This window comes from Callithrix jacchus, chromosome 3 (genome assembly GCF_049354715.1).
Source record: "Callithrix jacchus isolate 240 chromosome 3, calJac240_pri, whole genome shotgun sequence".
In the NCBI taxonomy this organism is placed as follows: Eukaryota; Metazoa; Chordata; class Mammalia; order Primates; family Cebidae; genus Callithrix; species Callithrix jacchus.
The window spans coordinates 40789573-40806226 of record NC_133504.1 but is presented as its reverse complement, the minus strand read 5'-3'; the positions used below and the strand labels follow the sequence as shown (position 1 = coordinate 40806226).

At 36.1% G+C, this 16654-nt stretch overlaps 1 protein-coding gene across 8 annotated transcripts in view; it reads left to right on the top strand.

The window, feature by feature from the left end:
• The window catches only part of GUCY1A1 (guanylate cyclase 1 soluble subunit alpha 1), a 65219-nt gene that overhangs the window by 28742 nt on the left and 19823 nt on the right, over positions 1-16654 (top strand). For 2 of the 8 annotated variants that reach the window (XM_008992556.5, XM_035292809.3), the window contains 4 exons: positions 1215-1531; positions 8339-8400; positions 12271-12329; positions 14577-15286. In XM_008992556.5, the coding sequence (XP_008990804.3) occupies positions 1277-1531; positions 8339-8400; positions 12271-12329; positions 14577-15286 (1086 nt within the window). In that variant the 5' untranslated portion in view covers positions 1215-1276. Of the gene's footprint in view, positions 1-1164; positions 1532-8338; positions 8401-12270; positions 12330-14576; positions 15287-16654 lie in introns of those variants that run through there. The other 6 variants (XM_002745303.7, XM_078366363.1, XM_078366364.1 and 3 more) reach the window with 5 other exon arrangements.

Below are 16654 nucleotides of genomic sequence, written 5' to 3'. Positions count from 1 at the left end.
CCATGGTCAGATGGCTCTTCATTGAACCGTAGCTCTGTCATTCTCTAGCATTTCAAATGAGAGAAAATGACCTAAACTTTTGAGTCTCTCACCCATTGGGGATAATAATACCTGTGTTACGTGGTTGCTGTGAGAATTAATTTTAAGTATAGAGTTCCCGGCACTGTGTCAGACACACAGCACTTAGTACACGTGTGGTTTAGTAAATGTAGGTTCTTTTCCACTTTTTGTTTTTCTTCCCCAAGAGTAGGAAACAGCTGGTAGACCCAGTTAATCAAGATAATTAATATTGTTGATGAGCTAAATTCTCAACTTGACAGTTCCAGTAACAAATAACTAATGATAAATGGGTTGTGAATTGTGACAGAATTTACAACGACAGCATCAACAAAAACAAAGTACACAGAGGACAATGCTGGAATGGCGGTGCATACGATATCAGCGGGAAGTGGGTAGTTTTTGACTCACTGCAGTGCTGCCTAGATTTGGATCCAGGGACACCTGCAAATCCCATGGCATGTTCGTAGGGATCAGGAATTCTGATTTTTTTTTTCATTGTGATGATAATATTTTTAAATGTATTGTTTAAAGTGATAAAAATTTTCTTTTGCCATAATCATCTTCATGGAACTTTTTTTCATTGAACATTTTTCTTTTTTAATCTAAATCAATGTTTGGAAACATATACTTGGGGACCATTATACATATTATTTTCCCTTAGGTAGTTTTGGAAGCCATTGATTTTTACTGTTCTGACTTTTCAGAAAGGAAAGCGTAATGAGAATGTGTTAGTACAAGCATTAATAAAACATAGATTTAGATGTGGCTGTTGTCATAAAATCGTGGTGTCCCCACTCTTGTGAAATCAAACTGGACAGTTTGGGTACAAAAAAATGGAAATCAGTAGTTGATGCTAAGGACATTTGGGGAAAAATGTATTTTATTTTAAAAGTTGAACTACTAAGAGCAAGTATTTTACTAATATAGTGAAATTCACACAAAAGATCTTTGCCAAATGTCTTGCTCATTTTATAAATGGAATTTCCAGCAGAATTTTTTTACTTGAAAATGACATGACTGTTGGTTTTTCTCACCTGTCTTTTTCTGTTTTCATCTGTGCATAAAGTCATTCCTCTTTCTGTTCTGACTTTTTGCTGCCCATAGACATCCCAGTTACCAGTGTCCTTGAATTGATAGTGACTTCTGTTTGTCAGTCTCATATAAGAACTACAGCTCATCAGGAGGAGATCGCAGCAGGGTAAGAGACACCAACACCATGTTCTGCACGAAGCTCAAGGATCTCAAGATCACAGGAGAGTGTCCTTTCTCCTTACTGGCACCAGGTCAAGTTCCTAAAGAGTCTTCAGAGGAGGCCGCAGGAAGCTCAGAGATCTGCAGAGCAACTGTGCCCATCTGTCAAGACATTCCTGAGAAGAACATACAAGAAAGTCTTCCTCAAAGAAAAACCAGTCGGAGCCGAGTCTATCTTCATACTTTGGCAGAGAGTATTTGCAAACTGATTTTCCCAGAGGTGAGTGCTTGCCCTTTAGATTTTGAAATTGTAATACTTTGAAACTGTAATACTTTGAAACTAAAAAAGAATGTTTTTCTAAGGAAAATTTAAACACTTGCTTTCTCACTTTCAAGGCTACAATAAATGTAGACTGTTTCCTTGAAACACATAAAAATATTCTTTTAAAGCAATTGTTTAATCTGAACATGTTTATGATCTTGAATTCTTTTCAAAATAACACTGTATTCTGACAAACTTTATGATTTGGGGCAACTGGCAGACGTCTCTTTATGTCAGCTTCCTTATCCTTGAAGTGGAAATAATAATGGCAACTGCCTTCTAGAGTTTTAATGACTTTTAAGTAAAACCCTCCATAGCTCTTGCCATACCATAAGCTATCAGTAGTTGTTAGCTATTATTTTAAAATTAAGTTCTTCAAAGAATAACTTGTTTTCTGGTGGACTTTCATCTCTTAATTTTAAAGAGCATCATTTGATCCCTGCCAGTTTTCAGAGTTTGCCTATACCTATGTATTATTAGCTCTGATACTTCTTCAAATAGACCTTCAAGCTCCGTAGCATAGTGTCATGTTGAGATCTGGAGCAGCTTCTGTCAATCCACCTTTAAGGAAACTTCTGGGAACAGAACGTAGACCTAAACAGGTCAAATGTCTTAGGAATAGAGGGGACATGTAGAACGCTTCTCTCCCTCCACAAGATAAATAGAAGAGCAGTTGAAGGTCTTCATGATGTCTCCCTCCCTATATCAGTCTTCATAGTTTTATATAGATTTGTTTAACCTATGAAATTGGCTGAACATTAACTTAATCAGACAATAGCTAACATAACACATTGATAATTTTTAATTGGCTCAATATCAACACTCTACTGTGTGCAAAACACCAAAGAAACACAGACTGCCTGATTTTCAGAACTGAAAGGAATTTCACAGATAATCTTGTTTCACTCCCAGGAAATACTTGGGAAATTCAGAGATTTGACCAAAGTTATACAACTTTGAAAGGGTAGAGCAATTAATTACTGCGGTAAACAATCCAGGTTGGAATAACTGAGGAAGAAGAAACTTAAAAATTGAAGTTTGAAGAATGGATAAATTAGACTTAGCAGAAAGTTGATATTTCAGATATGATATTGACACAATAGTACTTTGGCTGATAACCTTTGAAATGGAAATGCTTAATTATTCTTACCCCACTCTAGTTTCTAGACAGCCAGAATTGGCTAGAGACAACTAGCCCTCCTTAGGGAGTTGGTTTGTGGCACAGTCTGGGAAACAATCAATGCTCTCATTTCCAAGGACAGAGTGAAATGAACAGAAACGAACAGATGGTGGTGATGAGGCAGGTTGATAGCGTCTATGCTTTTCCTAAATCCTGTCATTACTATGTTGGCTTCATTATTTTGTTTGATAGATTTTGAATTTCTACAATGGAAGTCATACACATATTGGACTCTTTTTTAAAAAACATTCTGGTTTACTTGCTGTTGCTCCCAAAAGTTCCACAGGCTTCCTTCAACATTTTTCATTCATTTTCCTTTTCAATCTTCTGACCGAATAACTTCAAATGACCTCTCTTTGAATTTGCTGATTTTTCAACTTGATTAAGTCTGCTGTAGAGGCTTTCCATTGAATTTTTCAGTTTAGTTATTCTACTATTCTTTCATTCCAGAATTTTGGCTTGGTTCTATATTTGTGGTTACCTCTTTGTTGATATTTGCATTTTGTTCATGCATATTTTTCTGATTTTATTTCGTTGTCTATCTGTGTTTTCTTATAACTCACTGAATTTCATCACTTTGAATTTTTTTGTCATTTAACTCATTGTTCTTCATTTCTTTAGGGTAAGTTACTGTAGATTTATTTATTTATTTATTTGGTTGTGTCATATTTCCCTGATTTTTTTCTGTTCCTTATAGCTTTGCATTGGTGCCTGCACACTTGAATATGCAGTCACCTCTTTCATTCTCTGCAGACTAGCTTTTACAGGAAAAGACTTTCGGCAGTTGGCTCAGCTAGAGATTTTGAAAGCCTCTCAAACATTTTCTAGGGATGTGCATGTTCCATAACTCTTTTTTCCTGCTGAGGGAGAAGTTTCAGGGTGATGTCCTTTCTCCCGATCCTGAAGAGCCATACTGGCTGCTGAAATTCCCTTCTCTTTTTCCTAGGAAAATATACGGAAAGACTAGGATGCAATACCAAATTTAAGTTCTGTGTGTGTGTGTGTGTGTATGTGTATATAAATATATATATATAATTTAGTAGTTTGTTGTTTGTTCATGAGTTTATAAGAATAATCGTTAAGATTTTACTACAGTGTCATGTAACAGAGAGGGCAAGACTATGGGAGATGGAAGAGGTATGTTTGGCATCAGTGACAAAAACTCCTCTCCAACTGAAACATTATGCTTATTTGGAAAATATTCCAGTGTTGAATACATTTGAGCTGTGTAGTAATCAGTCTAGATAACTTCAAACATCTACTTATCTTTGAAAATACCTGTTATGTGTTTTTTTAGTGTTTTTTTCTGATTATTTGTTAAGTTTATAGATTTAATGCTTAAACTACTATTTAGTTTCAGTTATATTAATAATTCAAAGTAAGACTTAAGATAGCATTTGACATCACAATTTTTGTTTTAAATAATCAGAATTAACTTCCTGATTATATTTTTGTTAGTGAACAGGCAAGTATAAAAATGTATTTTCCTTAGGAAATGTAACAAGTGAGAGGTCATTCCTGATGTAATTATACATTCCTGAGTAATGGAATACTAGAGCTTTAAAAAGGCTTCTCGATCATGTGATGCAAACTTTTCATTTATATTTTAAGAAATGGAGGCACATAAATTTAGATCTCTTGCTTAAAGCAAAAGGTAACTGGAGAAATGAAAAACTCTCTGTATTTTATTCATAATTGATTGCTCTTCCTAACATAATATAATATAATGTAATATATTATAATATTGTTTGATCTTTTTTCATGGATATTGTTTCCCGTAATTCTGTAAGTTCCTTCAGGCTTGCAGAATTATTGTAAGGATCTTGAAGACCTTGTAATCAATGTCTTGAGGAAGTTTTTAATGGATCCACAGTCGCAGCAAATCAAAATCACTTACTGAATTGAGTCCATTGAATTGGACATGCTTACATAAATGATAAGACCCCAAATCAAGTACTTTGTAAGAATAGGAGGATTTGAAGGAATTATGAGATCTGTAGGTGTGTTCTAGTGTATTAGGTTGCAAGAAGAAAAAAAGAAACAGTACTACAATTTATCTTATGAATTAAAATATCCTTGGTCTAGAAAAACATTAACACTGTAAAAAAGCTAAAAAGCTATTGAAAATAGTGACTTATCCATAAATCACACCAATGAAATTTCATTAATTAAAATTCACATTGTTGACAGCAACATTGCATCAAATAACAGTTATTCCTGAAGTATTCATATATGGTATATTTGTGGCAAAAGTAGATGTTTTAACAATTTAATCAGATCTATTCTTTATGAAGCCAAAAGATAATTGTTTAGTCAAGAGAAACAAACTTGAAAGCATTACAGACTATTTGCTTTGAGTGACAAGTGTCCCCTCTGTGAATCAGAAAGTCCGCAATCTACAACACTTCAGGGTCTAGTGGTTATACAAATAGGAAATAATTTCTCCAAAATTCAAAACGAAGGCTTTCCCAAATAGTAGGGCATTTTAATGATAGACAACTAAAAGATCTACAAAACACTGCTACACAATATTTAAATATCTTGAGCTATAAGAAGTTAATTTGGAAGGAAATACTGGATTTAGTTCTAAAATCTGAAACCAAAAATTAATATGTAGAATTGTTGGGATATAGAGCAGTCCTGAAATGGTTGGTGTCATGAGTTCATCAGGTTGGCCGTGTGTGACAGATCTCACTTATGGTTGAGTCTTATTTATAATTTTATTGTGGACTCACATGATCTCAGGGTCAGGATATATCGCAGGAAATACAGCACCAGTGTAGAAAACTTGATGCACCAGCAGCCTTTACCAAGAAATATTCTGCCTGGAAAACATGTGAGTTCTGTTTCATAGGGGTTTTGTTTTGCTGGAAAATTTACAAAAATTTTTCAGAGGAGCAATGGTGTAAGATGAATGTAGATTCCCATAAAAGCCTATTCTCTCATATTATCAGTCAGGTATGCTACCAATGCTTTGCTCCAACTTTGTTTCTTTTTTCTTTAGGAAAATAAGTTTTGATTCAAAATGGAAAGCCAAAAATACATTTGCTCTACCAACCCTAGCAATTGGAAGGAGACCATTTCTTCTCCCCGTTACAATTATAATGTATATGTTAGAAGGAAAGGACCAGAAAAAAAGACATTTCTGATGGCAATAGGAAGGAAATGAAAGACAAATAAGCATGTTGACTAAAAGAGAAAAAGAGTATACCCAATGGCTTAATCAGAGATGTAAAGAAGAGTGGAATATCTCCAGTAGCGTTGAAGAGGAAGAGGAAAACATTCTTCAGTGGCAGAATTGGTTGAGTTTTCTTTCTTCATGGTCCATAAAAGGTTCCTGGTTAGGGCAAGCATGGTGGCTCATACCTATAGTCGCAGCTACTTGGGAGGTTGAGGCAAGAGGATCACTTGAGCTCAGGAGTTCTTGGCTACAGTGAACTGTCATCACCACTGCACTCCAGCCTGGATAACAGAGCAAAACTCTATATCCAAAAAAAAAAGTTCCTGGTCCGAGAAGCAATTGATATATATAAACAAATATAATTGAAATAGTTTACATTGGAAACAACCTAAATTTGTTTGTAAACAGGGTACGAGAGAAACACCTCTGTATTTGGCTTTTTTACTTCACAGATGAAGTTTTGTAGATTAAGCCACCTGCCAGTGGCTGGCAGGTGAACATCATTCATTCATTCATTCAGTAAATATGTATTGAACATCTCCTAGGAGTAGGTACTATTGTAGGTTCTGGACATAGAGGGGTAAACAAAACAGAAACTCTCTGCCCTTTTGGAGCTTCTACTGTAATGGAAAACAGATTATGGCAAATTTACAAAGTTGGGGAGCAAATGCTATGAAGGAAAACTGAGAGCTCAAGCACAAAGGCAGCAACTTTTATTTTATTGAAGATTTCTTTTTTCATATGAATATATTTTTGCAGGAGGAAAGAACTCAGAGCCACCCATGCTTTCATGAATCTGTATCCACATTAATACTGTGTTACTGGAGTAGCTTTCCACTGCACCAAGTTTAAATATTTCAAGCACCCTGACTGATTTACTTCATGTACAGTATCCCTACTTTAATGTTGCCTTCCTTTTTCTTCGATGAGAAAGATGTCTAGGAAATATGCCCATAGTTTCTTTCTCCAACATATTCCTCAACTGCCCTCTGCCTTTACATAGCCCACCAGGACCTGCTCCAAATCTGCCCCATGGGTGTGTCTTCCACCAGCTTTTCTTTCATTCTGTGGCATATGTTATCCTTTCTCTATATATCTGTACAGTCTGAAAAATTGTTCCACATTGTAAATATAATTCTCTTTCTCTTTCATTTCTTTTTAGCGATTGTATTTTCTTTCAAGACATTTTTAAATTTTCTTTCTAAGCTTTGTATATGCATATTTAAAACTAAAAGCCCTTTTCATAACTCATTTCATTAAAACAGAACATATTTCTATTTTGGTTTACTCCAGTACCTCATTTGACTAGTGGAAACTCTACAAGAGATATAAATAGGTCTTAAGGAAAAAGGAATTTCTCAACTTGGAACAGAAAAAATTTTCACTTTCCTCTGGGCAAACTATAGAAAGAATCAATGGTTCTCTATATATAATATATGGTTATACATATATAGGTATATATATATATGTAGAGAGAGAGATACACACACATAGATACATATGATTTTTACATGGAATGTAAAAAAAATGGACAACACAGCTTATCAATGCTCTACTTTCCGCTTATTAGAGACATTATAGATACTAAAGTACTATTTATTTACTAATAAATTTAATAAATAAATAGTATTTATTAAATATAAAAGCTTACATACAAATGTCTTGCAAAGTAGGAATACTCATGAAATTCTCAGAATCAATAAAAGAAAATAAAACCATAGTATTTGATGAGAATTATTGATTCAAAGAAAGGAAATTGGTCTAAGCTATGGTAAACCCAAGGCTTATTTCAAATAAATGATCAATTAACTTTGGTGACAGATTAGATATAAGAGATTAAAAAAAAAGGAGGAGACAGAGATAATTCCAGAGTTTGCTAAACAAGAAGATGATATGAATGTATAGTTAAGGGCAGAGAGTCACTGGGGCAGCTGAGTGTGGAGTTTGTGAAAGGAAGAGAAATTTGCTTGGCTTTGTCCATGCTGAGGCTAATGTGTTGGCCACCCATCCAGAGGGCTTTTCTGACCCACAGGAAGTGATGCCCATGGAATCCTTATTACAGAAGACCTAACGCTACGAAACTGAAGTCTTCTGTTTGGATACACACTCAGCTCAACTGTTCTGTGGCTGTCAATGAGACTACCACCAAAGGCTAAACCTGTGGGCAGCAGCACATATCCAGTCTCAGATTAGTCTTAGCTCATTGTTTTTTCTCCAGTTTGAAAACACAGAAAAATCCAAAATCAATGTTGTGAGTTTTCAAGGTGAATCACAACATTGATCGTTCAAGCAGTTTTATAATGTTTTTGCTTCTCTAAAATCTTCAGGATGCATTTTTAAATATATATTTTCAAACGAGCTATTATTTAAGGGAATGTTTAAAACATTTCTTTTGAACTTTCAGTTTGAACGGCTGAATCTTGCACTTCAGAGAACATTGGCAAAGCACAAGATTAAAGAAAGCAGGTAAGTCAAATCACTTTAGCTGTGTGAACCTCTTATTACAAAGACTGCTACTATTGGCCAGCACTTACTGAATGTGTCAAATGTCAGAAACTGGACTTAGCTCTTTAGCTGATACTAATTTGAAAGTGAGTGCATCTGTTTTTCACATTTTATAACTGATGAAACTCAGGTTGGTATGAAATGTTTAGAATTGTTTAGCTGTTTAAGGAAAAGACAGAGCTGGCATTCAAGCCTGGGTTTTTCAGAGCCCATTATTTTAAGCATGCGGTAATAGACTGCTGCTTTAACAAGCTCCCACAAGACCTATTCTTCTATACTAATGGGTAACTTCTAAAATATTTAACAACAAATAAGTCATGGATCCCAAACTATCAGAACAGGCTTCTTACCTGAAGGATACTGCAGAAGTCTTGAGCAGGGTCCCAGCAGGTACCCCGTCCCCAACACACACCTCAACAACATGTTAACCCTTTAGTATCCGCATCAGGAGGACGTAGAAGGATCAAGGGCTTAAGAGGAGGGGGACTTGGGGTTCTGTGGGTAGCAGGTGTTTATCCTTGGGGAAGTGTTCCAGAATTCTTATAACTAGTTTGGTTACATGGGTGAACATCAGTTTTGTTTATACTTTTTTTACTGTATTCTGAAATTTTCCTTTAAAGGGTTACTTTTTTTTTCTTTTAAGAAACAGGATCTCGCTCTGTCATCCAGGCTGGAATGCAGTGGTGTGATCATAGGTTACTGCTGCCTGGAACTCAGGGGCTCAAGCTGTCCTTCTGCTTTGGCCTCCCAAAAAGCTGAGATTACAGGCATGGGCCTAAAGTTACTATTTTTTTTTTTTTTGAGACGGAGTCTTGCTCTGTTGCCCAGGCTGGAGTGCAGTGGTACAATCTTGGCTCACTGCAACCTCTACCTCCCTGGCTCAAGCAATTTTCCCACATCAACCTCTCAAGTTGCTGAGACGACAGACACACGCCACTACACCCAGCTATTTTTTTTTTTTTTCGGTAGAGACAGGGTTTTTCCATGTTGCTCAAGTTGATCTTAAACTCATAAACTCAAGCTTTCACCAGCTTTGACCTCCCAAACTGCTAGGATTACAGGCATGTCCCACCATGCCTGGCCTCTAAAGTTACATTTTAAAAATCTAATTTATTTAGTGAATTATACAATTTAGCACATTTACTGCTGACAGAAAATGTAATAGAAGCTGGGCATAGTGGCTCACGCCTATAATCCCAGTACTTTGGGAGGCCAAGGTGGGTGGATCACCTGTGGTCATGAGTTTGAGAGCAGCCTGGCCAATATGGTGAAGCTCCATCTCTACTAAAAGCACTAAAATTAGCCAGACATGGTGGCAGGTGCTTGTAATCCCAGCTACTCAGGAGACTGGGTCAGGAGAATCACCTGAACCCAGGAAGCAGAGGTTGCAGTGAACTGAGATCGCACCACTGCACTCCAACCTGGGAGACAGAGTGAAACTCTGTCTCAAAAAAAAAAAAAAAAAAAGTAATAGGCCTCGTTTTCAATTCCCTGAAATTTTAAGGATTATTTAGTTAATAAATAACAGAATAAATGCTGGTGTTCAAATTTGCAGAAGTGAACTTCGAAGTTTTACAAACCAGTACTGTTGTCAGGAATGTTTTATCAATTAATTCATCTGTCTCCTACTCATGAGTGATCATGCTGTGGATTTTATGTGCTTCAGTTTCCTTGCTCACTAACTAGTCCCAGACTGCAGGCAGCAGGACCAAGCCAAGAAGCAGTCATGGACAGGTCCAGAAGGAGAGAGTGTGAATCTATGTGTCTGACAGAAGCTTTGTTTACTTACACAAGTAATGTGAAAAGCATTCCAGAATTCCTCTGACCTTAATTCCCAGTCAAGCTGATAAGATAGCCTCAAGTCTCTCCCTGTGCTACTGTGTCTGTCTGCTTAAGTCCTTGGCAGCCAGTTTATTCAAAATTTATTCTCAGGGCTTTGTGTTCTGAATTGTTCCTGCAGCTTCTTGTAATACTAAGTTATGATGTGTTTCCAGCAGTATATCTCTCAAAATGATCTCAAAACTTAAGCAAACAATAATTACTTTTTGGAAATTTTGAAATTTTTTTGGCACTTCCCTGATTTCCCTAAAAAAAAATTAAATAAATAAAAAGGAATTCTGGTTATACTTTAAATTGTCTTGATGAGAACTATTCAGTTGTTGAAACAAGATTTTGCTCATAAGCCTGCCTGCTGTTATGTTAAGTGGCTCCTCTGTGCTTTTTTAGTTTTGGGGTATCCTCTGGTTTATGCTTTTTACTTCACTTTCCTGTTGGCAAGTCACGGCCAATTTTATTGCTGTCAGTTTTCCAGCTGTTGGACACACCTTAACCCCTTTTTTGCTGCTTATTCTCCTAAATGAACTGAGAAACAAAAATCCAGTATATCAACCAATAAGCTTCCCTTGAATGAAGGACTAGAGCCACCCGCTTCACCTCTTCTTTTCAGTGAATGAGTTTTAGTACAGCTATGATATCTCTCAGGATTGGTCGCCCACAGAGTTCTTGTCTAGTTTCTTTTTCTGGGATCTTTTGATGACATCATTATATGTATGAACTCATGCTGGGGTATGTGTGTGTGTGTGTGTGTGTGTGTGTGTGTATTTGAGGTACACATGTGTTTGCTGGTGCATGTGCAATACTTACACCCACTTGTGTTTTTTAGAGATGAGAGTAGGAATTGTAGTTTGAATTGCACTATGTGCTATTTGGACTAACTGAGCTTCGCTCACGTGGCAGATTTTGTCATATCACTCATCGCTATCAGAAATCATCACTAACAATTAGGCAAGTTGTGAATCCACAAGTTGCGCAGTTAAAACTGCAAAAACCTCGTATCAGTAAAAATGTAGGCTGTTATATTTCAATTTCTATGCTGTAAAAACAAGTGCAGTAATTGAATGAAGAATAGGCTTCTTTCATTACTAATTTCTATATAAAATCAAGGATAAAAGTTTAATATAATGATATCTGAGAGATAAATAGAGCCTTAGACTAAGAAGCAAAAGATTCTATGTATTTGCTTTAGGAAGATACACAGTATTACTTAAAAGTGAAATCTATCTGCATGTACGTTTTTCTTGGTTATCAGCATTACCATCCTCTTCTTGGCCACTTCACATTGAGGTTGCTAGCCAGGGAAGCTTCTCTTTAGTACGGAGGCTCCTTGACTTACAATGGGGTTACGGCCAGATAAACCTGTTATAACTTGAAAACACCCTGAGTTGAAATGCACTGAACACGCTTAACGTGCTGAATAGCTTAGCCTTGTCTACCTTACACATGGTCAGCAATTTAAAGTAGCCTACATTTGGGCAAAATCATCTGTCCACACAGTGCACTGGAGAGTACTGGTTGTATACCTTCACGATTTCATAGCCACGTGAGAGCTGTGACACCTTGCCACTGTCCAGCATCACACGAGAGCATTGTACTCCATACCTGCAGCATGGGAGCAAAATCAAAATGCAAACTTTGAAGTACAGTTTTTACTGAATACTTACAGCTTTTGCACCTAGATAAGGTAAAAAATAAAAATTTTAAATTTTAAAAAGTCTTAGGTCTGAGACTGTCTGTTATTCTATGTAAAGTTCACTTAAAAGGTAAATATTCCATATGAAGAATAACAAAACATTCTATGTCATGTATATTTTGGGGTTTCCCAACATTCTTCTGGATGGTACAAGTCATTGCTCCTTTCCCGTAAACTTGATAGTTAAGATTTGCTTCTACAGGAAAGGTAAACTATTTTCTATCATTATTTCTCTATATTACAATCTGAACTTTTAGCATGTATTTATGAGTTTATAACTTAAAATATTGAAATATTTCCAGGAAATATTTGGAAAGAGAAGACTTTGAAAAAATAATTGCAGAACAAGCAGTTGCAGCAGGTAATAATAGAATTGTTTACTTAATTAGAAAGTAGACCATATGCCTGTAAAACACTTTCTCCAAAACTATTCATATTTATTTGTTGGTGACTCTCAGTATGAAGCGTTCAATATTATGCATTCTGTGAATGTGAAGAGTAACTCTTCTTCATACTGCTTGTTTTTGTTTGACCTAAAGCATTTTCTCTGTTAATGTTTACTTGCTGAGAAGTAGATAAGGCTGGATGGGAAGCTGACACTCACAGACATTCACAGGCTTAGATCTTAAACCTAACTAAGTGTTCCTCTTTTATGCATGAAAAGTTCTAGTCAACAAAATAATAAAGAATACTTAAAAATTAGGAGCAATCATGGGAAAAAAGTTAACAGTGTTCTCACATTAATAATTAGACAGAAAAAAATGAAGTGTGACTTTGTCTTACTGTCCTTTCCAAAGTTTTAGTACATGAACCAAGAGGTTGCATCTTTCTACAAGTGTAAGATATTGACGATGATAATAATAATAATGGCTAACATGTATTGAGGCCCTTCTAGGAGCAAGGCCCTATTCTGAACATAAGCCCCACACATTACAACAGTGCTATGAAGGGGACACTGTTCTCTATACCCTATTACAGATAAGAAAATGTGATACTCAGAGGGTAAAGAATAAAGGAGATTATAGACTGGGAAGATCATGCAGAGCACCCTTGACGTAACTAAGTCCATCTTTAAAAAAGACTCTATTTTGTATTTTGTAGGGCATTTTGCCAATAAAAATAACATGTTTTATTTAATAAACAAATTTTAAAAAATAAAAACTATATAAAACCAGCTAAAAATACAAACACACTTTTCTACTATCAGTTCTCACCAGAGGACTCTGTAACTATAAAAAAATTAAACTTTCAACAACTCAAGACGGCCATCCTAACTGACACCTTCTTACATTCACTTGTGATAAAAACTTGACATCTGCCACCTTGAAGAGTCTTCCTTATAAGACCAACAGATGGGCCAGCCCAAACCAAGGCTCCTTTTGTCTTCTTCATGATACCAACCCTAGTTTGTTAATTCTTTCTCCTATCTCTTTTTCCTTTTGATGTTACATGTTATTTTGTTATACAATATTTAATCTATAACATTTCTATTTTCTATATTAATTAAGCATACTATTATGTATAGTTTACGATATTAACTGACTGGTGGAGTGACTTGAGCCTGTGTGCCTGTAGCCCTAAGAAGCGAGTAAACAAAAGGTACTACAAAAATTGCCTCTTGGTAAGATGCAGTGGTTCACACCTGTAATCCCAGCACTTTAGGAGGCTGAGGAGGGCAGATCACCTGAAGTCAGGAGTTCGAGACCAGCCTGGCCAACATGAGGAATACTCGTCTCTAGTAAGAATGTATATATATAACAGCTGGGCGTGGTCGTGTGCACCTCTAGTTCCAGCTACTCTGGAGGCTGAGACATTAGAATTGCCTGCGGGAGGCAGAAGTTGCAGAGAGCCGAGATTGCACCACTGCACTCCAGCCTGGGCAGCACAGCAAGACTTTGTCTCAAAAAAAAAAAAAAAAAAATGCCTTCTTAAAAGCTTTGTGTAACTCATAATTTTTATAATAAAAAATAATACCAATAAAAGCCTAACATTGTAAAAAGACACAGATATGCATAGGCTTGATTATTTCTAACCTTATGCCAGTCGTGAAGATGCTATAGAAAGTAAATTATATATTCCAAGCAGATATTAATTCAGCTAACACTAAACAACAAGAATTCTATTTTACTCAGGAAAAAAATGCTTTATCATCATTTCTAGACAAAATTGAGTTTCATAACCAGTAATTTTAAATTAACTCCAGTATCTGACCCTTTTGCTGCTGGAAACCCTTAGAAGGGAAGAACCTCTTCGTGAGGATGGATTGCTTTTGTTTTTAACAGAAAATTGGAGGACTTTTGCCAAAATGTACTTAATATTAGAATCCAAGTTGTTCTTTTATAGTTAGATTTCAGGGAGATAATAAGTTGTGTATTATACTCAACTGGTCATTCTTTTTTAACTTGGAATTTTTCTTCAGTTACTAGAATTTTAGAAGCTAACCTAGGTATATATTTGGATATAAGGGTTTCATTTTGGTTGGAAATATTATTTTCAGATATAAGAGGAGCTAAATCAGCAACTAACACAAGTTGAAAATTGGAATAACAGCACAGCTTTACCAAGGTGGTGTATTTGATATGGCAGAACATGTATTCTGTGATTTCAGGAGTTCCAGTGGAGATCATCAAAGAATCTCTTGGTGAAGAGCTTTTTAAAATATGTTATGAGGAAGATGAAAACATCCTAGGAGTGGTTGGAGGCACCCTGAAAGATTTTTTAAACAGCTTTAGTACCCTTCTGAAACAGAGCAGCCATTGCCAAGAAGCAGGAAAAAGGGGCAGGCTTGAGGATGCCTCCATTCTGTGCCTGGATAAGGAGGACAATTTTTTACATGTTTACTACTTCTTCCCTAAGAGAACCACATCCCTGCTTCTTCCCGGCATCATAAAGGCAGCTGCTCATGTATTATATGAAACTGAAGTAGAAGTGTCATTAATGCCTCCCTGCTTCCATAATGATTGCAGCGAGTTTGTGAATCAGCCCTATTTGTTGTACTACGTTCATGTGAAAAGCACCAAACCATCCCTGTCCCCGAGCAAACCCCAGTCCTCGCTGGTGATTCCCACATCGCTCTTCTGCAAGACATTTCCATTCCATTTCATGTTTGACAAAGATATGACAATTCTGCAATTTGGCAATGGCATTAGAAGGCTGATGAACAGGAGAGACTTTCAAGGAAAGCCTAACTTTGAAGAATTCTTTGAAATTCTGACTCCAAAAATCAACCAGACGTTTAGCGGGATCATGACTATGTTGAATATGCAGTTTGTTGTGCGAGTGAGGAGATGGGACAACTCTGTGAAGAAATCTTCAAGGGTAAGGAAAATATAATATTATCTTGAATATGAAAGTTATTTTATATTTAACAGCAAGAAACCAAAAGGTAAAAATATGTGCATCACTTCAAATTTTTGATAAAACATGTTTGAAACAACTGTAAAAGAATTGTAACACGAATCAACTTAACACAGAATTCTTTCTGCATTGGTTTGCTTACTTGATTCATTACTCCAAAAATATTTATTGGATGCAGTCTGCCTTTTAATATCTTTATGGAGTGTTTTATAATGAAATTTGATAAGTGTTTATATAAAATATATTTTCAAGTATCAAATACTTGACTTAGATTGAATAATAAGAGGTATTATTTTATAACAAACAAAAGTCTACCTGTTTCTTGTAGGAGGCAACTAAATGGATTTTTAATCAGCATTTATTAGCCAGGAAAAAAACAAATAATTTATCTGATTGTTGCCGAATGTAGAGATTAAAACATATTCTGTCATCTCATGGTAGAGAACTCCGGAATTATTTAGTCTCAGGAAAGAAAGTTTGCTAACTCATAGTTGATCATACAAGCAAAGCTAGGAGAGAGGCTTCACACATGTATAAAACGCCAGCAGAAGCACTGTTTGTTTCCCAAAAGGAAAACAGATCTATTGCTTTTCTATCATAAAATAATGAATAATTTAAAAATGAGTAATATGGAAAGATACTTATTGTAGCAAAAAATTAAAAACTAAATATACATTTTTGTTTAAAATAAAAAATACTATTTTACAACTTATTTTATCAAGAAACAATATATCTTTTGCATCTTCCCATGTCATAAGATATAGGTCTATTCAGCTTTCTTGGAGTCTCAGTGGTATTCCATTATGTGGTTGTGCACTACTTCATTTTACTTATTTATTTATTTAGAGACAGAATCTTTCTCTGTCACCCAGGCTGGAGTGCAGTGGTGTGATCTCAGCTCACTACAACCTCCACCTCCAGGGTTCAAGCAATTCTTCTGCCTCAGCCTCCAGAGTAGCTGGGATTATAGGCATGCACCACCACACCAGGCTAATTTTTGTATCTTTTAGTAGAGGCGGGGTTTAGCCACGTTGCCCAGACTGGTCTTGAACTCCTGACCTCAGGTGATCCTCCCACCTCGGCTCCCCAGGCTCTACTTTATTTAACTAGTTCCCTATGGAAGGGTGCCTCAGTTGCTTTTGGCTTTTTGCTGCAAGAACATACATGCACATCTTCGTCCACACGTATGCAAGTAAATCTTCTTGTGGTCCAGTATGATCGCTTGAAGCCCCATCTCTCTCACATCCCCCTGGGTGCAGTCCTTTCTACTGGCTGGTTTGTTCTTTTATTTATGTAGCAGATGGCAGGGTTCCTCAGGTTCTGAAGGCA